Raw genomic sequence first — 27,897 nt, 5'->3', positions numbered from 1 at the left:
TATCAGCACTAAGGCATGACAAAATACTGGAATCTTTCAACTTGAAAATCCTACTTTTTTTTTTTCCTTTTGAAGGCTATCAACACCATAAACCATAAAGTTTTTCAAAGACTAGACATCATTCCAAAATAAAACAGTCTGTATTTAACACACTACATAGGAAAAGCAGATACTACAGCTACAAAATATTCTTCTCCAGTTGCAGTAACAATCTGTGTGCTTTAGAGTCAGCCATTCAGCAATTACCCTCAGCACACAAGACTCCTTGAAAACAGCTTTCAGAGTGAGGTCCTCTTGTGAACACCAGTAACTTCCAGACCCATGATGCGTGTGTGTGTGTTGGGGGGGGGGGGGGGGGATACCAGTCTTTAGACCAGGAAGTTTTGGCTTGAACCTTGACTTCAGTTTCAGCATCTGAATATATGTAAGTACACTGGGAGTTTCCAGGTGTGGACAGCAGACCTCTTAATCTCTCAGCCCTTGGTTTTATAAGTAACCTGCGAGCAGTCACACAGTTGAAAGGTCAAAGCACACTGCTCAGTCCCTTCTTGGGGCTATGTTTCCACTATTCAGGTAACATACTCTCTGGTCTCTGGAAAAACCCTTGGATTTTTTAATCAGTTGTTCCTTACATCTTCTTTGTATTGACTAAATGTTTATGCAATTAAAAAACAGTTGTCAACCCTGGCCAGTATGGCTCAGTTGGTTGAGCATCATTCCATGCAGTGTAAGGTCGCTGGTTCAATTCCTGATCAGGGCCCATGCCCAGGTTAGGGGCTCAATTAATGTGTCTCTCTCACATCGATAGTCTCTCTCTCTCTAAAAATCAATCAATCAATTAATATATATTTTAAAAACAAAACAAAAAAAGAACAGCTGTCAGTTTGTATTATATAGCTTTCTATTGTCAAGCTTTAGAAACTACAGGTAGGATTATAAGAACCTAATATGAGGCTCATCCATTGTTCATGCTAACAAATGAAATGTAGGGAACACATACTATTTATCACGCAGTACAGTACATTATGTGTTTTCACGGAGGTTGTTCTTATTTCATTCAAACAACCCTATAATCCATGGATTAAGAGTATGAATCTTGGGCAAGTAACTTAATTCCACATTGGCTTCTTTGTCTGTAAATGGGAGGGTAAGAGTAAAGGCGGGGGGGGGGGGGGTAGTACTTTTGCATAATACCCATTACATAGTAGGTACTCAAATGCCTTACTTGTCCTTCAATTTTTTTTAGTTGATTAACAAACTGAGGGTCAAAGAAGTCTAATAAAAACCCTACATTCATGTATCTAATAACTCACAAACACTTTCCAGAACTGTCCAACCAAAAAGACCTTCTTATTGGGGATGGGAAATGATTCAAAACCATTGAGGCTTTTAGTTAACACAGAGCTATGTATTTCCACAGAAATGAGACACTGACTATGTCTAGCCTGATTCCAAGAGGTGCTGTATATCTGAATTTCACAACATAACCAACCCTTAACTTAATATTCAAAAAATGCGGTTTTGGAGTTAAATGAATTTTCTAGTTAGCTCACAACCTTTTTGGCTTCCACTTACCTAAATTTTTTTAAATTCCTTTTCCTATTTGTCATTGAACATAAACTTTATGACAACACATGTCACACAGCCTTAGGACCACCATTATGAGCATTATTTTTCATTCATTCACTCTCCTGTGTGTGATATACTTTTCTAAATGGGGCCCATTTCTCTAACTTGACAGTACTGTGAATACCAAGGTGTAAAATCAGCTGAAACTATGCTGGCACTGCACAGAGCATATACTGAGTTAAATATAGATTCATGAGATGAGTTTATTTTGCTACAATTTGCTTCCTCCTTAAAAGAGGAAGCCTGGATTAAGCAATGAGATATGTTCTGTTCACATATCAGATTAGAGAGGATGAAAAATTTGCAGTTACCCAGAGTGTCAAAGAAGGGGGCTTTCCTACACTATTGGTGAGAATGCTAAACTGCCACAACAGTGTGGGAAGGCAAACTGGCAACACATATTGATTTAAAATGCACCTACCTTTTAATTAAACAATTCCACTTCTAGAAATTGATCCTGGAGAGATATATTTTCAGATTTATATAAGTATAAACATTTTCATCTATAATAGCAAAAACTGGAAACAACCTTAAAGTCCATTTTATTAGGAAGGGCCTAGTTACATAAATGTGATACAGCCGTACTATAGAATACTATACAACACTGAAAAAGGAAGGTAGGGAAAGTAGGTCTGTATATGCTTATATAGAAACATGTCCATAATACACTAAGTTAAGTTTGTAAAACTCAAGTTAAAAAATGGTCTCCATACATAAAGATCTCATCTCTCTATTAAGCGTTGTATATGAATACCTATCCATCCATATGTTTATATGTTTATTTATACACAGAGGAAGAGTCTAGAAGGGGGTACAGGTGAACTGTTTATATCATCAATACTTTGGAGATTTTTGTTTTGTTTTAAAACTGCATGTATTACAATTATAATAAAAAATAAGCTTTAAAAGGAAGTCAGCAAGGAAAAAAGGCATAGGAGGAAGGAAAACAAGTGGGTTTCCCTGTATTTCTAATTGAATTCTCTACTCCCATCAGTGTACATGAAATTGGTCACCAAATACTTTGCATTGAGCTAAAGTGTCAGTCTAGGACAGTGGTTCTCAACCTTCCTAATGCTGCGACCCTTTAATACAGTTCCTCAGGTTGTGGTGACCCCCAACCATAAAATTATTTTCGTTGCTACTTCATAACTGTCATTTTGCTACTGTTGTGAATCGTAATGTAAATATCTGATATGCAGGATGTATTTTCATTGTTACAAATTGAACATAATTAAAGCATAGTGATTAATCATAAAAACAATATGTAATTATATATGTGTTTTCCGATGGTCTTAGGCGACCCCTGTGAAAGGGTCATTCGACCCCCAAAGGGTCACGACCCACAGGTTGGCGACCCACAGGTTGAGAACTGCTGGTCTAGGACTTAAAGCCATTTTCGGTTGGTAGTTAAAGGGCAGAGAGGATTGAGCATGTAGCCTTTCTTTCTGATGCTTCTGCTGGGAACCTTCATTTGGCTTCCTTTTTTTGCAGAGATAAACAGAGGAACTAAAACTCTATGCATCCCACCCTTAAATTACTACAAACTTTACAGAAGTAGCTGAAGTTAACTAGAATAGCTATCTGGTTGTGGCATGGTTGACTCTGATTCTCCCAAGTACTCCTGGAAACTGGCAATTAGGTGAATGATTTGCTTGGGATGGCTGAGTGGGCCTCAAAACATGCACACACGCCCAGAAATTGTTACATTAGTAAAAGAGTAACTACCTATGTCTACTAAATTATCTTTAAAATAAGGATATTCTTTAAAGACTGATTTGGTCATTATATGGAGGAAATGAGTTAAAACATTTAGAATAACAGCTCCCACTAAATAAGGTGAATAAATGCTTGTTGCTATTATTTATGACAACAATGATTAGTGATGCTTAGTGATGTTTTTCTGGGCTTTTTCCTCAGTGAACTTCAAGTCTACGCGAGAAAATAAAATGACTTGATGTCAAAACAAGTAGAATATAAGGCAATACAGATATTTGTATAAAATCTATTTATTTAGATTTTAAATGCTAGTACTTTCAGAGCAGAGACAATTTTACATTAGGGTAGCCAATGCCACCAGGGTAAGAATGATGTTTGAGTTGTTCACCAATAACCCCCTCCTAATTAGTATCCTGCCTGTCAAAATAAGTTTTTGTTGAATAATGAATGGTGGCTTGCCTTGACCAAGCAATGAGACATCATTAGGAATTGAGTAGATGGAGTAAAAAAGAAAGAAAACAGGAGCTTTCTAGGAAGAAGGAAAGAAATGGAGGTCTGAGATGCCTCATATAAGAAGTAGCAGATGACGACCTGGTTAGATATTGTGTGACAGACAATCCATAGAGGAATTTGAATGCCAGCACTAAGGAATATGATTCAAACAGGAACACATGAATCTTTAATAATAGTAGTGGCATTTTGACAAAAATATTTTAAGAAATCTGATATTAGTATCTAAATGAAAAGGAATGAGAAATCAGTGACATGAAAATAACTTAAATATTCCAGATCTCAAGATTGCAGTCTACCATAACAAATATAGTATATGTTGATGAGGGTACTGTTCTTAGAGCTCTCATCAACCCCCTTCATTCATCCTACACCAGTTTTTCCCATTTTCAGACCATTCTCCACCCTATGCCAAAGCCATGCTCTTACCCCACTCCCAAATAAAGCCTTCCAGTGGCTCCATAATGCTAGTTAACATGGCAAACAAGACCCTCCATCTAGTCTCTGCTTGACTCTTCAGCCTCATGCCCAAGCACGCCCATACTTCCACCAATATGTTCCAGGGATGTCCTCAGCAGGCCTTGGTTATGTGCCTTCACATGTGGCTACCATCCTCCCTGTTGCCCTCTTCCTACACATAGCCCACCAACGCCACCATCAAGCAATCTATTCATCTTTCAGTCTCAGCCCCTCAGAAAATTTTCCCTGACCTCCTCAAGTCTAGTTTAGGCGGGTTCCCATATGCTCCCACAGCACCCAGTGCCTCCTCCATCAGAGGGTCTGCTTCCTACATGAGAGCCAGTCTGACTATGTGTTACACACACAATTAGCACAGAGGCTGGTACATAGTGGTATCAAATGGAAGAGCAAAATCCCGACTAAGATGAGAACAGACTTAGAGGAAATTGGAATGAAAGTGAAACTTCAAAAGAATAAGTAGCTAAACCTTGGTGACTCAGTGTATGTAAGGGGAAGTTCTCACATTGTATGTCCATTTTCCTGCTCTCTGGCTATGGTTTGCATGCTTGGCCAGCCTATGGCATTCTGATTCATAGTTTGAAGAATCAAATTAAAAGAAAGGTATGCTTCCAAAAGAAAAGTCTTCACAATACACAAACACAGTTTACTAACATACCATCTTTTTATAACCTTCTTTGAAAAAAATAGTCTTGTTCCTTATTATAGTATCACACTCCTTACCCTGATACTGAATGCTTTTCTAAGAGAACATAGAAAAGCCTGAAGTACTTGTTCAACTTATAATCAAAGTCAAGAATGTCATGCAAATGAATCTCATTCCAAAGAATTATGTCAACAGAAGGAGTGAAGGGGAGAGGAATAAAGTTCTGTTTATTAATATTCCCACACTGGATGGAGCACTATGGGAGAATTTTTAATAGTAACCTTCTCCTTGCCCTGTAACAATAAGATAATATCAATTCAAACAATACAGAGCTAACGGGTCGAAAAAATTAGAATTCAACCAATATTTTTCTAGAGACCAGAAGTAGTACTAATGGGTAGAACCTATAAAGAAATGTTTCAAATGAATGTAGAAGAAAAGATAGTTTAGAATTAGATTTTCCAATAATGAATAACCAGTGTTATGGTATGTCCCAATCCTGGAAGTTTTCAAGCAAAATCTAGATTATTGCACTAGTAGAGTGACACATGCTAGCTGTATTCTAGTCACTAAGTGCTTTATATAGGTCATCTATTGCAATTTTCTCCATAACCTTATGGAATTTTTTATTATCCTTATATTACATAAAAGAAAATGAAAACTTAGACTACCCAAATACATTACCAGCTACCACATTCTGGTCCAATCCACTATCATCTCTGGCCTGAATTACTATATTTACCTTCTAACCAGTCTCCTTGCTTTCACCCTTTTCCCCTTAGTTCATTGGCTATGCAGCAGACAGGGTGTTGTGATGGTTAATTTTAGATGTCACCCTGACCAAGGCATAGGGTATCCAGATATTTGGTTTCACATTATTTCTAGTTATGTCTGTGAGGGTATTTCCAGATGAGATTAGCACTTGAATCAACAGGCTGAGTAAAGCAGATTTCCCCCCAACTCATGTAAGTGGGCCTCACCCAATCACTTGTGGATATGAATAGAACAAAAAGGCAGAGGAAGGGAGAAGAGAGTTCACTCTCTCTGCCTGACTGCATGAGCTGGGACACTGGTCTTCTCCTGCCTTCAGACTGGAACTTACACCCGTGGTTCTCTCTCTGAGGCCGTAGGACTCAGACGGGAACTATACCATGAGTTCTCCTGAGTCTCCAATTGCAGACAGCAGACTGTGAGGCCTCAACTCCATAACTGTGACCCAATTCCTTTATGTATATCTCTACTGGAAATACATATCCTATTGAATCTGTTTCTCTGGAGAATCCATACTAATACAGTGATCCGCTTAAAGCAATGTGAGATCATGTCACTCTGTGGGTCAAAACTCTCCAAAGGCTTCTGTTCTCACATCAAACTAAAGTCCGAATCCTCGCCATGGCCCACAAAGTCCTACACTCCAACACCACTACTTCTCTGATTTCATCTCCTACTGCTAACCATGTCCCCCCTCCCCCAACACACACACACTCATTCACACTGGCCTCTTTGCTGTATCTGAACACTGAGCACACTCTCAGCTTAGGACCACCCACTGCTCCCTGCTGCCTAAAACTCTCTGCTCCCAGATATCTACACAGCTTACTCTCCATGTCTCTCAGGTCTTTGCTTAAATAATACCTTATGAGTAAGACTTCCCTGACCATCTAACATAAAGTGGAAACCCCCTCTCCTATAGCACTCCTTATACCCCTCCCTCATTTTTTCTTTAGAGCACACTTTTGTCTGACTTCTGTATTTACTTGTTAATATCTGTGCCTTGCGCCAAAATTTGAACTATCTAAAAACCAGGCCTTGATCCAATTGTTCACCACTATATCTTAACCTTTAGAGCTATACACTGCCTGATAAATATTTGTTGACTACATGAAGCCAGGCAACCAGATTTGAGACCCATTCTCTTAAATGCCAAACCATACTGGCATCCAGAAAAACACCTTCTTTCACTAGGAGGGTGGGGAGACTAGAAGGCCCCTTCCAAATCTAGAACTGTGACGCAATGACAAAGTCACTGGCCTTGACAGCAGGGTTTTCTTTTGCTGCTCTTTCCTCTCTTACCGCATTTTACCACTTTCCTTGAATAAGTGGTGAGCATTAGGCACGGATGAGATCATAGGTCCAGGAAGCCAGCTCCTCCTTGAGTCATCTCTAATCCACTTCTCATGCTGTTATCATATTCTCCTGTTTCTCAAATGTTATCTGACCTGCAGCAGCTCAATCATCAATAAAAAAATATAGTGTCTAAATTTGTATTTTAAACCAGTGACTCAACTAATAAACAAAAGCTACCATAGCATTATATTAAAACTTTTAACAAGTATGATCATTGGTTAATAATAAAAGTATAGGCGAAACCGGTTTGGCTCAGTGGATAGAGCGTCGGCCTGCGGACTGAAAGGTCCCAGGTTCGATTCCGGTCAAGGGCATGTACCTGGGTTGCGGGCATATCCCCAGTAGGAGATGTGCAGGAGGCAACTGATTGATGTTTCTCTCTCATCGATGTTTCTAACTCTCTATCTCTCTCCCTTCCTCTCTGTAAAAAATCAATAAAATATATTTTAAAAAAAAATAATAAAAGTATATAGGCTTCAAGGGTACAATTCAATAATACATCATCTGTATATTGTATTGTGTGTTTACCACCCCAAGTGAATAAATTTAATTAAAAAAAACAAGTATGATGAGTGATTATAATGAAGTCATTTACACATAAACAAAGAGAAAGATAAATTCACTGACTCAATGTTAAACACCCAAGAAGAGCACAAGGGTAACCTTGCAAGCCAGTATATTTTAGTACCAGAAGCCAACAGAATAGAGGGCTTTGAACTGGCAGAATTCACTTCTGTCCACTTAATAGGACTAGAAGACATGGGAATGAAGACAGCTGGAGAATATTAAAGCTTCAGGCAAGATTGGCAGGTCACATGACCAGAAGAGGAGACAAAAACTTGTTCTGTGACATTGCAGGAGTAAAATGCTTCATTATTTTCTGCAGTTGCAGGGAGTTATCAATAAAACACACACAAACACAATGATACTAGAAAAAAAATATTAAGCCAACAAGAAATTATATTATATTTCTATTGTGGGTAAACAGCTCTTAAATAAATGGTAGCTTGAGACCTATTCCATCCAAATCTTTTACATCCATCAGAAATGTGCTCATCCATTCACTTTCAAAATTATATTGATTTTTCCTGTAAATCTTGCTTCAAGATCTTCAGTTAAAATGCACAACCATTAGTCTCTCTTTGGACAAATCCAACAGAGAAACTTCTCTCTGTCTTAATTGATAGCGTGTGGGTATTTCAGAATAGTATTAAGGTTGAAATCACCTATATAACTTCCTTTTTATAAAAGTCTAATGAGGAAGCCAGACAAGTTTTTGTAGGATTTTCTTTCTCTAAAACATTTTGAGCCCGGCTGGTGTGGCTCAGTGGTTGAGCATTGACCTATGAACCAGGAGGTCATGGTTGGATTCCCAGTCAGGGCACATGATCGGGTTGCAGGTTCCATCCCCAGTAGGGGGTGTGCAGGAAGCAGCTGATCAATGATTCTCTCTCATCATTGATGTTTCTATCTCTCCCTCACCCTTCCTCACTGAAGTCAATAAAAATATATTTTTAAAAAACATTTTGAAAAACAGCACAGTCTGGTATCCTGATAAAACATAGAAAAGAAAATAATAACAAAGCCATTTACTAGGAGCTTGGCACTGTGCTAGCGGCTTTACTGGAATTCTTATGTGATGCCTCCTACAACACTCTGAGATCAGTATTATCATCGCCTACCTCTTTCCATCCTACAGGTGACAAAACTAAGGTTCAGAAAAGCCAGAGATTTTACCTAAAGTCACACCCCATTAAATGACCAAGCCTGAACTTGAGCCTGGGTGTTCCTAGCTCTGTATCTGCACTCTTAATCACCATGCTGCATGGGGAGAGAAGATGGAGGGGGAAACAGAAAAGGGGCATTCCTTTCTCCTAAAACAGATCAGAGTCCAGAAATGAATCATTACAGATTCTCTGCTTCACTTGAAAGTTACCAACCATGTTGGTGCACAGGTATGCACATGGACACACAAATATATACATGCACGTGCACACACATGTGCACACACACGTGTGCACACACATGCACATACTGCTAATCTTCCCAAACTGAAATGTCTTCCAGGCCATACGTGGGCTTTGCTTAAAGGTCACCCAGCAGGCCCAAAGGAAAAGAAGGGCTTAGTCTGAAAACTTTTATATTTCCTCTCACTTTTTTAGACATTGGAAAATCCATTTGGCTCAGAGAAATGAATAGTAAAAGGAGTTCTAACTACTTCGAGCCAACAAAACGTAATGGAAAAAAGGCGAGAATATGGCTGGACTTTATTTTCTTTTTGCTCAGCACATCCTGTCTCTAATCTGAAAGGTAAATAGGCCATGCCCAACATACCAACTCTTTTCAGGTGAAATTATCTAGGTTATAAAAACAAGCAACAACTGTGTTTTCATTATTCTTTAATTCGTGGCTGACGAAAATAGCTTCCAAAATAAATCAAAAAGGCAAATATTGCTCACAAGGGAGCAAACCCACAAATTTGCCCTCCTTTGATAATTGACTTTTGTGAATATTTCTTCTTTCACTTGAATTATAATTGTGTGATGTTATCTGAAAAAGTGTGTTGCAGATGCCAGAAGAGGAATTTTTTGAATTTTCATTTTTGGGTTATTTAAATCCACAGGGGTGAGAAAGAGAGTGTGTGTGTTGTGTGTGTGAGAGGAACAGAGAGAAAGAGAGAGATGTTTTTGCATATCATTAGTTAGTACATTAACATACCTCAGAAATTACAAAAACCTTCAATCATAAAAACAAGTAATTTTGCAACACCTCTCTCCATAACTCCCAAATATCAATTTCTTTGGCTCCATAATACACCTATGCCCGATAACTTCAGTAATGCAAGTGAGAGCTACACCCATTTTTGTCCTGTAAATTCAGCTTCTTGCGTTTTATACTACACTTTCTTCTGTATATTAATGCTGAGCAAACAGTTTAACAAAAACCATCTTCACAAATAGAACATGGTAAGTTTCCTTTAAAAAGAAACTCAATATATTGATGGATTATTTAAATGTTTATCACATTCCTTTCTCAAGATGTCATTTAAATCAAGAATAATTCAAAGCAGCATTCTTCAGAGCTCTAGTGGTAGGGAAGTTAATAGGTGTTCCACTAAAAAAGGTGCTATGATCAAATGGAAATGCTTTGGAAGAAGTTAAACAGGGTCCCCTTGCTTTCCTCTTAACCACAAGATTTCAGAGACTCTAAAATGCAAATATACAGTAGGTCCCTCCAAGAGAGGTGTAGAGCACATACCATTTTCCAAGTTAATTTGAGTATGAAACACTGTCTTCAAGAAGCACCTCTGTTTCACAGAGCTGGAGGTCCATGGAACACACGGGTTAGGGATGCCTGTTTAAAGGCCAGATCTCCCTAAAGAAAGGGGATGAGCTGGCTGGCATCCAGTGGTCAAGTCAGACACTTCCACATCTGTCCGTTCTGCACTCCCAGAGCACACTGATCTTGGAAACAGAAAGAATTTAACCTCACAACAAATGTCCAGGGATACATCTTAGGGAAAACCGGAGTAGGATAGAATATATAAAGAGCTTGATTAAATCTATGAAAATATATAAGTATAATTCCATATCTAGCAGGAGGACCATTACATTCAGGCATTTCCCCGATGAGGGGGACACAGGGGCTCTCTTAGCAAAACCTTTTTACTACACTTGATCTTAGCCAAAAGGCCGAGAAGCGATGCAAAACCTTTTTAAATACATGGTCTTTCTCAGCCAGTATTTGGGAGATGTCATCCAATCATATTTAGAGTTGGGAATTAGTAGTATATGGCATAATAAAAAACTCACAAATGTCTTTTCAGCCCTGAAAATACTAAACACATTTGATAACTTTAATTTGAATGCAAATTAATATCTGGGAGGATTAGGCACATTTTAAAATATTTTTTTTAAAAAAGAAAAGCTCCAACAATAAAAACTTGGAGTTAGTATTTCAGGTGGGTTTGGCATCAATTGCAAATTTACAGACTCTAATGTAGTCAAATACATGCAGCTTACTATTTCGGCAGATCATAGGAAATGGGGTATCAGGAAGTCAGGCAAGGTTAATGTTTATAGGTACAAAAAGTTCCGAAGTTGGAGGGATACCAAAAATACCAAGCCATTGACTTTCTGCTTCTGAGCACCCCCCAACAAAAAGGAAGTGTGAGCCTAGATGACATAATCTAATTGTACTAACTCCTACCTCCGAATTGCTGAAGGAGAAATGAGAAGTGGTTGTGTTGTTCTTAACTGGGAACTAAGACCTACTGAAACAATATGTCAATGTCGGCTTCTGGTGAATATGACATAACAACCTTTGCTTGTTTATGCTTTACCCAATGTTGATATACAATCTCGAATGCCGCACTATTACATCTCACAGCAAAAACTGAATTCCATATCCTGCTTTTAAACATCAGCAGTACTTGGTCAAAATTTTCCATCCTGCCTTGAACCAAATGTTGCTTCTGACTCATTTGTTTCAAGGATTAGCAAGGGTCTGAAACATATGTGAAAAGGTCAGAGAAGTCATCATTCTGAGGCACAGCATTCAGAAACAAAGCAAGACCAAAGGAAACTAAATCTGCCCTGAGATGACAAGGTCATTTCCTCACTTCCTATAAAGCAACGCTCACTGACAAGATCAGAGAGAACCAGCACAAACATCACTTAGTCAGGCCTTCTCCTGCCCCTACCGGAACTATAACATCCCCTCACCCTGCACTCCTCACCTCTTGCTCAAATTTTTTTTCTAAGTCCTTATCACCCAATACTGTAACTTACCTGTTCATTATGTTTATTGTTTATTGTTCATCTTGCTTTGACGAGAGCAAGGATCAATGCCAGGTTTGGGTTCTTTAACTGATAAATCCTGGCGCCTAGAAGAATTCCTGGCATACAGGATGCCGCTCACTACATTTTTGTTGAATAAATGAACAAACAAATACCATTCTTAGCCATCTCTGGATTCTAGAGTTCAAAACATAAGAAAAGGATTTCAGTACTTTTCCTTTTTACTAAAAGTCATGCTGAGGCTTCTTCTTCCTACTGTAATCCTCGATTTTAAAAAAAATATTTTTTTAAGAAAATTAATACGAACTAGTTTGAAAATGTGCCTTGTTGATTACATTAACAAAGAAATGTGGAATAAATTTTATTTTACTATAACTTGTCTGTTGAAAAAAAGAATGCTTAGTAAACATTAATAATAAACATGCCTCTTTTAAAACGATTCTACTTCCTAAATGATTCCTTTCTTTTATTTCCCTTGATTATACCACAGATCACTGTAACTAACCAATTCAATTCCCTTCACAAGTCAGGGCATTCAACCTTCACTTGTTGGGTGATTACTGTACTGACTGTATAATAAATATTAACAGCCTGACCATACAAGGCCTACCAAAGCAAAGATAAAGGTAAATACTAACTTTAGGCACCAGACCCTCCCCTGTGCCATGCTGAGATGCCAGCACGCTTCTCATCTCACTCGTCACCAACCCATCCTTAGTTTGAAAGTGCAGTTAATTCAAAAACATACAGGAGACAGACGTGTACATAAATGGAGGAAAGAGCATCTATTTCTGGACCTATGAACACAGGCCCAGAGTAGCTATATCTTACTACTTTTTCATGAAAATTTTATAAAATTTGTTGTTTTACATTTCCCAATCAAAAAAAAAAAAGAGTATTGAGGCCAGACGTGGTCCATGGTTTGCAATCTCTTGTTAAAGCCTCAGCTTGGAGGTCACTGCTACCCGGAAGCCCCTCCGCACACCCTGCCCCAGGGGGTGAGATGGCGTGTCACCTTCAACCAGCCCTGATCTCACCAGACTCTAGCAGAGTTCCTTCAACGTGTCCGTCTTCCCTGTGGAAAGTATCTTACTCATTTTTATATTCCCAACATTCAGCAGAGTACCTGGCACACAGCAGAAACTCAAAAAAATACTTGAATAAATGAAAATTTAAGTAAACCGCCTGGGCTCATACTTCTAATAGTCACTTGGAACTCATCAGTCTGTTTCCTAGCTTTATACCTTAACCAACCAACCTTCGGGAAAACGTACAATAAAGGTCATGGGCATTGATACTAAGTGTCAGACTGAAAGGGACAAGCCCATGCCTGGACTTTTATAGCATTTCTCTATTATGATAAACAGCCTTTGGCAAATTGTGAAAATAGAAGAAAAAAAAAAGGAGTAGATATGACAAAGTAAAACAGTGCATACCATGTGCTTTGTAGGAGATGCTCAAGCAAGTATATGCAAGAAAATTCAGTAAAGTACTACCTGATTTCTCCATCATTCAAAATACCCCATGAGCTTCTTACGGATGATAGTTAGCTGAGGCATGTTAAAAATGCCTCTATTTTGTTTCTTAGCCAGAACGTTAAGAACAGAAAAACTCTGCCTACTCAACAAATAATTAAATTTCACACACATATACTAAAAACCAGCAAATACAGAATTTACCATTCAAGGTACCATTTGGAAACAGATCCAAATGTGGAGTTGCTCTCCAGAGGACCATATTGTAGCAATCCTGGCTTCTCAGTAAGCCACAGAAATGCATCCTATAACTTTACAGTTCTTCCCTTTGCATATCCTCATGATGAAAGCATCGAGGAAAACTTACAGCTGTGCAAAAGATGCACTGGCATTCCTGGAGTGTGGTCATCTTGTCCAAAGACTGTTCACACAGGCAGAGTTTGCAAGTGACAAGAGGAGCCAGAGCCAGGTCTCCAGGCGTCGGGTTTTCGGCAGTCATGGTGAGATAATGCAGCCTACCAACTGAGCCCATCAGCCTGTCGTCCGCCTCTTCAGTCTCCTCAAATCCCTGCAGAAAGGTGCAAAGCAGAAAATATATCCATTGATACAGCTATTGTTTAACCAACACATTTGGGCGCCAATAAGCAAATCTTCACCCTCGGTGATCTCTAAGCCCACAGGGAATACATTTCTGAGGACCATGGGCTAGAAAGCTTGCAAGGTGTTCCTGAAGTCCTGAAATGTAAGGTGACCTCACGGTCCTGACTCCCATCATGTAAACTATGGGAATTACTAGTAAATGACCACTCTGAGCAAATACTCCATTTAGGAGTCACATCACTACAATCAATTCAATAGATTCCAAAAACACTTAAAAGTAGAATGTCACCCAAAAAGTTAAACAAAGAATTACCATATGATCCAGCAATTCTGCTTCTAGGTGTAAACCCAAAAGAACTGAAAAAGGGAACTCAAACAGATACTTGCACACATATGTTCACAGCAGCATTTTTCACATTAGCTAAAAGGTGAAAATAATCCAAATGTCCATCAACAAATGAATGGAAAAACCAAATATGATCCTATATAATAAAAGTCTAACATGCTAAGTGTCCAGTCGTCCATTCAACCAATCAAAGCATAATATGCTAATGATATGCTAAGGCCGCTCAACCGCTCGCTATGACATGCACTGACCACCAGAGGGCAGAGAGTCGACCAGTCGACCGGTCACTAATGATGTTCACTGACCACCAGGGGGCAGATGCTCTGACTGGTAGGTTAGCTTGCTGCTGGGGTCTGGCCAATTGGGACTGAGCGAGACAGGCCAGACATACCCTAGAACCCTCCCACGGTCCCTCCCCAGCTGGCCAACCTCCTGCATCCCTCTCCGGCCTCGATCATGCACCAGTGGGGACCCTCAGCCTGGCCTTCATTCTCTTGCAATCTGGGACCCCTCAGGGATGTCAGAGAGCCGGTTTCAGCCCAATACCACAGGCCAGGCCGAGGGACCCCACTGGTGCACGAATTTGTGCACCGGGCCTCTAGTATAAACATAAAATGGAATATTATTCAGTGTTGAAAAGCACTGAAATTCTGACACATGAATGTACTTTGAAGACATTATGCTAAGTGAAATTAGCCAGAGACAAAGGGCAAATATTATATGACTCCATTTATATGAAGTACCTAAAACAGTCAAATTCATAGAAATAGAAAGTAGAATGGTGGTTACCAAGAACTGGGGGAGGCAGAAGTAGAGAGTTATTATTAAGTGAGTACACAGTTTCTGTTTGGGATGATAAAAAAGTTCTGGAGATGGAGAGTGTGATGGTTGCACAACACTGTAAATATACTTAATGCCATTATATGATGTACTTAAAATGGTTGAAATGGTAACTCTTATGTATATTTTACTCTAATAAAAAAATTTCAATAAGGTGTTAGTATTAGTTGTGTTTCTTCATGTGCAATATTTCATTTATTCTTTTGCAACCATGATGGCTATTTCCTTCATTTTATAGATGAATTAAGGTCCTAAGAAGTTAAGTATCTGTCAAAGTCCTCAGAGCTTGTATATGGCAGAGCAAAACTCAAACTTACACCTCTGAGACCAAGCCCAGTGCCTGGTCCATTATACCAGAGCTGCCTCACAAGTGAATAGTATGTGGTGGAATGGAGCAGGGAGAGAGAGAAGTAAAAAGGGGGAGGGAAGGAGGAAGAGAAAGAGAGAGACGTGAAGTTCATGACTACAGCTATCAGAAGTTCACTGAAATTGTACAAAAATAAAATTTGTCTTCACACATAGCATAAGTATAGGAAATGATACTTCTACACTGAAAAGTAAAAGATAACTAAAGCCCTTCCACTAGACTGTTTTTATTCAGAATATCTTTTAAAGCAGTAAAATAACTGTGAAAAATAATCTTCCTGCACATTCATGTTTATATCATATCGAGAAATTTCATGTTCTGATTAAATAAAAGCAAAACCCTAAAGTTCTTACTATTTTAACAGAGTACAGCCAATTATAATAAACTAGAGGCCCAGTGCACAGATTTGTACACATTGAAAGGAAATTAATTAGAGGGTGGCCAGTGGGGTGGGACTGGGCGAGACAGGCCAGATACGCCCTGGAGCCAACCTCCCGCATCCCTCCCCAGCTGGCTGCACCTGGGGCAGTGCCAGGGCTCGAAGGATATCTGCAGAGTGAGCGGGGTCCCTCCGGTAGGTGGGGTCCCTCAGCCTGGCCTTCGGGGCCAAAACCGGCAGTCTAACATCCCCCAAAGAATCCCAAAATGTGAGAGAGCACTCTACAAAGTTGCTGTCACTCTGCAGTTCCTTCATTGAACGTCTGCCCCCTGGTGTCAGTACGTGTCATAGTTACCATTCGAAGCATCTGCCCCCTGGTGGTCATTGCATGTCATAGCTACCAGTCAGATGGTTGAATGGTTAGGCTTTTATATATGTAGATTCTGCCATAGAAATAATTATAAATACACTCTCCCGTATGAGAACCAGTCTTTTTCTTCCCAACTTTTTGGCAAAACAAATTACATGTTCAGCATTTACTACATAGCACTACGGTGCCTGATGTCTCAATGTATAGGTATAAAATACTAAAACAATGGAAGGGAAAACAAATTGGATCAGTTGGAAAGACATAATCTATGATATCTAACTGCACTGACTTGCTTAATGTCATACCAGAAATAGTTAACAATGACTAACTCTACTACTCAAGGTTTTCCCCCTACTCCCTGAGTGGCAATAGATGTCTTGATTAAAAATAAACAGGATGCTAATTAATGATTGGGAAAGACCCAATAAGGTTCAGGACACAATGTTCTTATTAGATTAACTATGAATGAGTTATCATCTAAGAGCAAATAAAATACAAAACAACCTGAATATCAAATTCAGGACTTTGAAGTTTAAAAAAAATCTCTTTAGGGTCAATTAGGGGTTAAAATGAATGATGTTACCTCTTCCCAGTCTATGCTTAGGAAACTATAACCCATTTGTTCTCCAATACTCCCCACAGCACACAGAGCTCATGAGTCTCCCTCAACTGCTGTTTTCTCATCTCTGTTTCCCTAACACTGTTTACACAAAATATTCTGAATTATCTTCCTCCCAATAAAGGACAAATCCCAAGTCAAACAACAAGAAATCTAGCCTGTAAATACTTCCTGAGGGGAAGATGGGAAATGACACAGGCCAGAACCATCCCACACCACAATGTCAATTACACTTCTTCGCCATCTGAGGAAAGCTGTTGTGAAGAGATAAGTCCTGTTGTTTCAACCTAACAAGAGATCAAGGTATTCTTCAAGAAAATCAATTTCTCAGTCTCAATCTACATTATTCTTAAGAAGGAGACCTTAAACATGCCAAATTTGTAATGTTCTCAAAAAACAAAGACATAATTGAATACTTTGAGAAGGTATAGCTTAGAAATAGTTTTCTTTGGAAGACAGAACTAGAAATTATGTTAATCGAGGCCATTTGAAACATAATCTTGTTTCTTACTATATACTAAAGTTGTTACTCCTTACTTTGTGAGTTACAAGCCTATAGCATAAAATCAGTTATAAAAATATAAATATATCCATCATCTCCAAAAGTTGCCTCCTACCCTCTTTATTTATCGTGTGTGTGTGTGTGTGTGCGTGTGATGAGAACACAGAACATCAGATCTACTCCTTTCACTAATTTTTCAGTATATAATACAGTATTCTTAACTACAGGCATCGTGATGTTCCACGGATGTATTCTTATCTCCAAACTCATCAAGTTGCATACATTAATATGTATAGCTTTTTGTCTGTCAATCAGACCTCAATAAAATGGTTTAATATATATATATATAAATTTAAAAAATATTTTTATACATAAAAATATTTTTGACATAAAAACTTTTTATAGAGACATGTTTTGTTTAAAAATAAGAAGAAAAGGGCAGGGCAGAGAAGAGAAGGGAAGGGAAGGGAAGGGAAGGGAAGGGAAGGGAAGGGAAGGGAAGGGAAGGGAAGGAATCTGAAACATTCCAATCTGGGCAGTATCTGTGACTCAGTGAGAGAGAAGACAGAATCACACATTTCATCTTTTTGAGATGAGAACAATCCCAAATAATTCTTCAAAAAGAAGTGATTTATTTTACTGTGTACAATAACACCAATTCCCTAAAGTGGTAGCTTTCAAATGTCTTTAAAGTGTTGGAATTTTATGAAAACAAAATCATAAGTAAACCATCACTGTATAAAAGAGATAAGGTAGACACATGCTGGTTGCAGCAATGCTGGGAGGCCAGGCCAGGTCCCTTTGACCTTTCCCTCAGCAGCCCCCAGGCACCATCGCAGAAGCTGAAAGCTTCACCATATGCCGGGGTCCAGCCCCAGCGGGTCCAGGGGTCCCCAAAGGTGTAGACGGAGTCGGCAAAGAAGGAAGGACACGGAGACAGCGTTCAGTTGATCAGCAGCCTAGCCAGGATCTCCAGCCAAGTTCTGGTCTGGATCTCCAGAGAGGTTCTGCTTCGGATCTCCAGCGAGGTTCTGTAGCCATGTTCCCTCCCTAGGTTCTCTAGCCAGGTTCTGTCCAGGCTCTCCAGTCAGGTTCAGTGTCCAGGTTCCAGTCAGGTTCTCCTGCCAATCTCTGTAGTCAGGTTCAGTCCAGGATCCCTTGCCATGTTCTCCCGCTAGGCTCTGTCTCTAGGCTCCGAGGCCAGTCCCTCTCCAGGATCCTCCGGCATGCTCTCTCCAGCGAAGTTCTTCTGTCTCTAGGCTCCGTGTAGGTTCTGTCTTCTTGATTCTGTTCTGAGTTCTGTCTCTTTCTGTCTTGTTACAACTGTATTTATACCAGTTGATTCAATCCTATCAATCTCTATTACAAAGGTTAGGGCGTTTCTTATCTCCGTTCCAGGGAGAAAAGATTATGTAGTTTAAGCATGATTGTTCATAGTTAAAGGGATTAATTACCCGCCTGGCACTTAGTTGAGGGGTTTTATTCCCTCCCTAACTTCAGGGGAAAATCCCTACCTGGGGATTCAACCTTTCTTGGAGAGGTGACTTTGGTTAAAACACAGCGCCAAGAAGGTGAGCAAACATATTAAGAACCGTATGCCATATATGCCAGGTCCCTTGACACAGCAAGGATGGACCGGCTCCCGGCAACCATACAGTTTGAAAATCAGACTTTTGGTTTTCACTCTGGGTAAAACCAATAGAGAATATGTTAAAAATGAATGACACATGGTGGGTACTTCATAAAAAAAAGAGTATCAAATAAGAAACCCTTTCACCATTGATTTATTAGAAAGCAAGCTCTTCAAGCAATAATCAGGAGAATCCTAATTTCTCTAATGAATTATTAGAGAGCACTTGAGATGTTTGAGAATGGCTGGCTAAACAGTGTACTTGTGTTTCTTCATTTACTGGTATGTCCTGTTGGACTTACCAGTCTCCACAACAGGAAACCACCAATAGTAGAAACTCACCAGTAGTAGAAACACTACTAATAAATGGCATGAGATTCAGAGGAGGTGCCCACAGGAAGACTGGCAACACACTCACAATCCCTCCTGACCCTTTCATTCGACCACATGCTCATAGGTACACTGACAATGCACCACTGCCCTCCGGTTTGCAAGAAAAGTCTTCCTTCTAGAGAGCCCGTAACTCATTCTTGTTCAACTTATTTTGCTTCATACTTCACGTTTTACCTACAATAAGTCACTTGAATGTTCTATTCTCCTGCTTGATTTAAAACAGTAACTTTTATAATTATTTTTACCATTATTACTAATGTGATTGAACTTCTTACTGGGTATGACAGACCCAATGAAAAAAAGAATTTCAGCAGAGAGAGAAGGGGAGGGGAGGGGAGGGGAGGGGAGGGGAGGGGAGGGAGAAAGATGACAGCTGCCTTCAGGTTTAAACTTTCTAAAATCAATGGTAGGATTGGGGTGAGTGGTCAGAGGTGGTAAAATTATCACTTGCTTAACTGTAATCACCGGATAGGATAATGGCTGGGGTGTGCATAGAAGGAAAACCACCCTAAAGCATCTGATTTTGCACTAAATTTCCAGGCAAGGGGAGACAGCACTTCCATCCACTCTATGAGTGTCTCTTGCTCTAACAGTGTTCATTATATGAGCACCAAATACTATCTTGTGGAAAGAACAGGAGAGCCACTTTTTCCCTCATGTATTTTCATTGGAATTGCCAAAGAAAGGAATACTTCAGAAGCGGTGTTGGGAGCATAGGATGTATAAGAAATTTGCCTGAAAAAGCAATCTGCTCCAAAAATGCAAAGAATGGGAGAGTCAACATTTAAAGCATTTTTAACTAATGTATTTATGCCTGTATAACCACCTAAAATCATAGTAGTTATTCCATTGCACAAAAGAATAATTACAAAGGATAATGTTTTACTAGGATACTTATCTAGTTATCTAGGAAATTTTAAAATATGTTTTTATTGATTTTAGAGAGAGAGGAAGGAAGAGGGAGAAAGGAAGAGAGAGAAACATTCATCAGCTACCACCTGCAGGTCGCCTACTGGGGATCAAGCCCACAACCCATGCATGTGCTTGGGACCACACACAACCAACTGAGTCACACCAGCCAGGGCTAGTTATTTAGGACTTTTTACACCCTTCTGCAAAACTTTAAAACTTAGATAAATTGGCAAAGCATGATTAAAGGACTAAGAGAAATAGAAAGCTACCAAAATGAAACAACTAGATCAGCAGTTCTCAACCTGTGGGTCGCGACTCCTTTGGGGGTCGAATGACCCTTTCATAGGGGTCGCCTAAGACCATCGGAAAACACATATATAATTACATATTGTTTTTGTGATTAATCACTATGCTTTAATTATGTTCAATTTGTAACAATGAAATTGGGGTCACCACAACATGAGGAACTGTATTAAAGGGTTGCATCATTAGGAAGGTTGAGAAGCACTGAACTAGATATTACTGATGTAACAGAATATTAATGTATGTAAAAATCCAGTAGACCTGTGCTCAAATCTTAGTTCCAGGCTATGCTATGAAAGCCTAGGAGTTATTCAAGAACAAGGGACAAAACAGAAAGGGAGATACGCAAATGCTCTAAAAAAATGTGTACATGCTCAGGCAAGACTGAGTCAACCCTGTGAGGTAGCTGGAATAAAATATATGAATGCATGGCTATAAGAGGGAGCTAACAAAGGGAAGTGTTTTCAGGAAGGATAGGTGGTGGGAAGGTACAGCTAAAGAGTTGCCTTCTATCATGAGATTCTCAGGAAGCCAATATTCTAATAGAGCAAAAAGAGAAAGCAATCTAAAGACCTTGTTAGGAAAGCTCTCCCAATACCAACTAAAAATGACATGCCAGGCAACCAGCTTCCACTCAACACAATCTGAAAATCAGCATTGTATTCACCTTGGCGCTTCTGCCCAATACAGTGATTTATTTAGCTGCTGATTTATGTTCTTAATAGAAGCTATTGGTGACTCAAAAACTCACTAATAGAGTGCAGACATTCATCAGCCATTTGCTAAAGTGCTACCCTAAATACAATCTGGAATGGAGGGTAGACCAGCTGGCTGGTAGAGTAGCCAGGGCTATAAGCAGTATTGATATTAAGTGAGACAAGGATTTATGATGACCTCCATAGTGGCCAGTGTTATGGTTCTACCCCTGGCTTACATCTTTGACTGACCCACTCTCTGGTTATTCAAGGACTAGATGAACCAGTGCACATCCAATAATATCAGAAAAACAGTTCTAATATGTGCCCTGAAAGGGCAAGAACAAAAGGGGACATAGCCTCACTAGTAGCTAGAGAAATGCAATTATTCAAGTATATTTTATATCTATTTAATTATTTTTTAAAAGAATAATGCTTAAGGCCAATGAGTAGATATATGGCATCACACAGAAGACACTTCATCATTATTTAACAAAAAAAAAAATAGATCAGAAATTATTCTCTAGACTAAACAAACCCAAGAAATGCTTAATTCTTAGATGTGATAGAAGTAAATATTCACCTACTTAGGCTTTGGGAGGTAGCAGCATTGTTGAGAAACACTGTTTATCACCATGCCTCATGCGATAGGAGGGAAATTCTGTTCTCTTCCCCACTGTTTCAAAACTTCATTTAGAGGAAATTAAAAACTGAAAAATACTTCAGTCTTTAATTCCTTAGTTTTAACATCTTTGTCTCATCAGTTTTCAGGATGGCAATAAGATTTCACTTTGTAACTTGAAGAGCATTATCTTCTAAAATGGAACTGATATGATAATATATCTCTATTAACTTGTTTTGTGTGTGGAAAGGACAGACACTCCATTAGGATAGGCATCTTAAATATTAGCAAAACCTGTTTTCTAGACCAGCGGTTGCCAATGGGTGGTCCACAGACCACTGGTGGTCCATGAGGTCAAAAAGGTTGGTGACCGCTGTTCTAGACAGTCACTTTGCTATTTCAAATCAGGGCATGAATAAAGTCTGTTACAGCCATTTTAATAAGATTTAATTTTTCCAGCTTTATTGAGAATATATATATATATATATATATATATATATATATATATATATATATATAGCTAATATGCAAAGTGTCCCCTTGGGAGTTCAACCAGGAGACCGGGAGTTTGATTGCTTGCTATGACGTGCGCTGACCACCAGAGGGCAGCGCTGAATGAAGGAGACCCTGGCCAGCAGCCAGCAGCCAGCAGCCAGAGAAAGAAGGCCCCAATCGGCCCTGATCACTGGCCAGGCCTGGGGACCCTACCCATGCAAGAATTTCGTGTACCAGGCCTCTAGTTGATACATAACATTGTGTAATTTGAAGATGTGCAATGTAATGATTTAATATGTATATTTTGTGAAATGACTACCATAATAACGTTAGTTAACACATCTGTCATCACATACCATTACAATTCTTTAATGGTGAGAATAATAAGATCCAATTTTTTCCCCTACAAAATATACAGGTGAAATATGTGGAAAGAGAGATGAGATCATGGGCAACAAAGAGCATGACATTGTGATAAACTAACTCTAAACCCTGTAAAGTACAGAGCATCTGAGATGTCAAGTTTTAACAATGACAAAAATGCTGATCCTTTTTCTGAAAAGCACATTTCTTTTTTCTTGCCTTCTTTTCATGTTCTCATTATCACTACAGGGTAAGGCCCAAGAGGAGGAAATCTGTTCTGAGCTTTCCTAACAATAAAAACATATCAAAGAAGGTGGGAATGAATTTGAGAATCACAGGTCAATGATATTTTTGGCATTGCAACTTTATATTCATTGTGGGAGCTCCCTCCCTGACACCATGTGCCCTGCCCGCCCCTTTTTCAATCCATGGCTCCCTGGCCGCACACAATTATTCATACAGCCCTGCTGAATGATTTTCTTCCCCCTGCCTGGCATAACAACAAAGCTCAGGAGCAGGAAGGAATGCCGCTTCAAGGCAGGTCAGACAGTGATGTAATTAACAGATCAAGGAGAAGTGTTATTTCAGGCGGGCCCATAGAGCAAGAGAAGGGTTGACGTCTTGGGTCATGGCATTACCAGCAAATTACAGTCACCACAGCACAAATCTCTAAATCAATTTTTTTTTCTCCAAGTGAATAAAAGCATATGTAAATATTAACCTCTCCTATGAAAGTTGCATATAGAAATTTTAATTAGAACGAAATTTTAAACAAGTTTGAAAAAGGAATCTCCTCCATGCCACACTAAGTAAAGTGCAGGGTGTGTATTTTTTTTTATGTCTTTGCCAAATAGGTCTCTTAAGGAACCAATAATACAGGAAATAAAGTCAACCCACAAAGAACTGAATCCCATAGATGTTAGGTGCTGGGGACATAGAGGTGATGAAACCCACTCCTCACTTATAAACAGTAAGCTAGTTGAGGAGGTTGTCAACAGTTAGTTTTATGTAATCAAACAGAGGACAATTTGTGGGTTTAGTGCTTCAGCCACAAGTCCAGCAGAGAGAGAAATGAGATGTCTTGTTCTATCTTTCCAAAAAAGACAAAAATGCAGTTGACAAAAGGTCTAGGACTCAAACTCATGATTACAGAGGAATTAGAGACCAATGAGACATGGCTTTACAAGTATGTTCTTTAATAGACACTACAAGTCATGTGATCAGGTAGTTCTAGCCATAAATAAGAGAAGTGCATCTCACTTAGGTTGTTGTGCTTTCAATTCAAGGAAGGGATCTGATCGTACATGAGAAGCTTCTCATTCCATGTTGCAAAAGCATCGGCTACTTTTACTCTCTTTATTGTATTGTTTTCCATTTTTAAATAACTACTACAGTATGACTCATTGGGTTTAGAAGTAATAATTGACCAAGTAAATAGCAAATGCCAAAGTTAATAAAAATAAAAGTTAGGCCCTGGTTTGGCTCAGTGGATAGAGCATCGGCCTGTGGACCAAAGGGTCCTGAATTCGATTCCGGTCAAGGGCACATGCCTGGGTTGCAGGCTCAGTCCCCAGTGGGGGGTGTGCAAGAGGCAGCCAAGCAATGATTCTCTCATCATTGATGTTTCTATCTCTCTCTCACTCTCCTTTCCTCTCTGAAATCAATAAAAATATATTTTTTAAAAAAATAAAGTAAAAGTTAGTACAAGACTCCCCCACATATACCTAAAAATGAAAAAAAAATTAAATAAAAATAATTAAATAGATGTTGTTATGACTCTTCAAATGGCTGAATGCTCAGGTGATATCAGAGAAACCATGGTTGAGATGACAAACATCAAAGTATTTTTCATGCTCAGGTAAAACAACATGAATTGAGAACTACCACTCTAGTTCAAAGTCACTTCCAAGCTTATGTGACTTCCTTCAGGCCAGAGGCCATCTTACACATCTTTATATCCTCAGCACCTAGCATACACCTGGCAAACAGTAGGCACTCAATACTACAGTAGATAAGTGTTCTGAATGTACATGGGAGAAAGAAAATATTAAAGGCCTGGTTCTCATCTCTGTTCACTCCCAGCAATTCAAACACTGAAAATATTGATAATTTACTGTAGCTAAGGAACTTCTGTCTATTAAGGCAGGCATCCCTGAAAGAAAGTCTGAGCACTCAGGAGCCGTGACTGCAGACACCTACTCAGCACAGCCCAAAGTGGAAAGCATGACTTGCCGGGCAGCTTGGCCCCTTTCCCATCTCCAAAATAATCAATTGCACAAAGTAAGTTTAGCCCCAAAACCATTTGGACTTTGTCTCTCCATCAGCATCTGGGTTCAGCATGATTCCTGACCTCTACTTCAAACTGGAGATTTCAAACACTGCACACCTCACTTAACAAGAAAGTAATGTCATTAGGCAAGGCCAGGGGCAACACACAAGCCAGAATTAGTAGAAACACTACACAGAAATGATTCTGGTCTCCTTCGAAATGTTTCTAAACATCTAAAATACTGAAACTACTTTTCAGGAAAAAAAAATGTAAATATGCTTTCTCAGATTAAATGTATTCATATTATTAGAGAGAAAGCAAGTTTCCAGGAAGCTAAATGTAGACCTATAAAGACAAAATAAGCTTTTTTTCTTTTCCAGATAGAACATAACTTCTCTCTCTGCTGCAGAGTTTGACTGAGAAAACTTGGTCATAACCTGGGAGACCCAATAACTATTTTTTTGTAAAGACATGTCTTAAACTGACCTAGTTTGGAAGCCTGAATGCCTTTAAATTGCCAATGAACTGAAACCATTCATGAGAATGAGGCTTTTGAATGCTGAGAATGTTCTTGGGGCTCAGCACAGAGATATTTGGCATAGATGACTGTAAATATTTGTAAAACTCTGAGTTTAGACAGTGTTTGACCACATTTAAGCCTCACTTCCAGCACAGTAGTAGTGTAGGAGCAAGTTATCTAGGGTGATTGGTTTGGGGGACTTTTTGGTTGAGTGTTTTATTTGTTTGTTTTAAATAAAAAGCCAAGCAACCCAATTCAGCAACTCAATACTTTTTTACATTCTCTATACAAGTTTGCCGTTTCCATTAGTCAGAGGCTACTTTTTAAAACAGGTTTCTTTCTTTTTTTTTTTTTTCCTTTCCTATTGTTTGCAGTTTATGCCACTACAAAGACTAAAATACGGGTCGCAGGTGTGCAAGAGGAAGGAGGAGTTGGGAGAAAATGTGGCCTTGGATTTCCTAATACAATTCTCTCCAAATGGCTTTGTGGGTCTGCTATAGCTATCATTCTTTTCCTCCCTCCCGCCCCCTTCTCCTCATGAAGACAGGGTTGGGAAGGGAGGACAGAGTAAAGAGAAGGAGGAACCAGCAGAGGAATCTGAGGTGAAAAGCACCGGGGGTCAAGAGGCTCATCGCAGTGAAAGCTGCAGCAGCCTAATACTCTCATTAGCCAGCAACTCAGTGAAGACTGGCCGGGTTTCTTCTTCCTCTTACCCACACCCTAAAAACTGAGTCATCTCAAAGTTCATTTATTTTGCTTCTGCTTAGACACCCCCAATCTGCTGCTTCAGACATGTTAGATACGTTTTTCTTTAATTCATACCTGGCTAGATTCAAATACACATCCAGAAGTGTCAAGTTAGAGAAGCAGGGGAGAGTCCTGTTAGGAGCCCCAGCTAATGTTTTGATAAGATCCATGTGCGGCAGAAAGGAGACAGTGAGTGACTACAGTGGATGCATGAAGGGAGAGAACATTTTCCCCGAAAGAATTCACTTCTGAGAGATCTGAATGTAAGTACAGGCATCAGGAGTAGACTTACAGCCGAATCACGGAAACTCACAACAAAAGCAAAAGGTACCCTGGAAAGGGTAAGCTAAAATACCTTTTCTCTGCTGAAGCAGCAGGAGCCAGTTTCATTTTAACTTAAATTTGAGCACAGCAGTATAAGATCGGAGTTTCGCTTTGTTTTATCAGCAACTACCTGACAAAACAATCTGCATAATGTATGGCCAAGAACCCATAGATAATATAACAGCTTGTTAATATCTGTGTGTGTCAACATATTGCTGTGCATTTCCAAGTAACAGAAGGTAAATAGCTGAGGCAATGCCAACTTTTGGTCTCCCTTTAAGACATGGGGAGGTTTGATCTAACCTTGAATTTTCCAATGCATTCGGTGGACTGTTTTAGTAGAAATTAAACTAGCTTCTTTTTACCTTTACAAAGACATCTATTTTTTAAAAGTTAACAGGTGTTTAAAGGCATTCAGAGTGAATTCAATTCTGTATGGTTGACGCACGAGACCCAGGACATAACGCTAAAACCCATGGTATCATAGTTTCTTGCCCTTTTTCCTTTTCTTAGTCCAACGCCCCCCGGGTCTTGGAATGCCTGCAGCTTTTGAAAAGCCAGCTAGACCTACCTGGCCGAAGAGCTCGAGTCCTCAGCCGCCGGGCTTCTCGGCAGCCTCCAGCTCGCACACCGCACCCCCGGGAAGAGGAGCCGTTTCGTTCTCTCCCTCGTCCTCCGGGCTCTGCGGCTGACAGCTTTGCGCTCTGCGGGGCTGTAACAGCACTGGGCTCCCGGACCTGCCGGGCCGGCGGAGGAGGACCTATCACCAAGCGCCTCCCGCCTCGGGAGCTGCTGCGGTGCCGGGAGCCTTGCAGAGCGTGGGGCGCAGCTCGCCAGCAACAGCAGCAGCGCCAGGAGCCGGGCGTTTATTTATACAGGAAGCTCAGGCGCGGCACTTCCTACTTCCCATCCGAGCCGCACTTCAACTGCAGGTGATGGTCTTAACCCTGTCCGAACCGCCCCCGAGCTGCGGAGCAACCCCGTCTCCCGCCGCAGGCTCCGCTAGGCAGGACCTCCCTCCCGTCTTCTGGGACGGCCGCCGCGGAGACCCCGGAGCAGGGCGCCCGCAGCAGCCCCTACTGTCCTTCATCCCGCCGGCCCGGCCACCTTTGGCCTCCAGAGCGTGCTGCTTCTCTGCGGCATGGGGCCCTCCGCGGGCACCTTTGTCTCCCTCCTTCCCAGCTCTTTAAACGTTTTTCTCCGACTTCCAACAGCCCAGACC

General features: G+C 39.9%; 1 protein-coding gene and 1 pseudogene across 5 annotated transcripts in view; both read right to left on the bottom strand.

The window, feature by feature from the left end:
* Positions 1-27,496, bottom strand: part of RNF144B (ring finger protein 144B) — a 113,341-nt gene extending 85,845 nt beyond the window's left edge. For 2 of the 5 annotated variants that reach the window (XM_059688743.1, XM_059688742.1), the window contains exons 1-2: positions 27,247-27,496; positions 13,747-13,947 (exon numbers count right to left, since the gene is read on the bottom strand). In XM_059688743.1, coding sequence (XP_059544726.1) covers positions 13,747-13,911 — 165 coding nt within the window. In that variant the 5' untranslated portion in view covers positions 13,912-13,947; positions 27,247-27,496. Of the gene's footprint in view, positions 1-10,363; positions 10,570-13,746; positions 13,948-27,246 lie in introns of those variants that run through there. The other 3 variants (XM_059688741.1, XM_059688745.1, XM_059688744.1) reach the window with 3 other exon arrangements.
* LOC132231970 (U2 spliceosomal RNA) lies at positions 10,582-10,809 on the bottom strand (annotated as a pseudogene).
* Positions 27,497-27,897: the final 401 nt, after the last annotated feature.

The sequence above is a fragment of the Myotis daubentonii genome, chromosome 3, assembly GCF_963259705.1.
Source record: "Myotis daubentonii chromosome 3, mMyoDau2.1, whole genome shotgun sequence".
Classification (NCBI taxonomy): Eukaryota; Metazoa; Chordata; class Mammalia; order Chiroptera; family Vespertilionidae; genus Myotis; species Myotis daubentonii.
The sequence above is the reverse complement of the archived record's forward strand: the minus strand, read 5'-3'. Positions and strand labels throughout refer to the sequence as shown.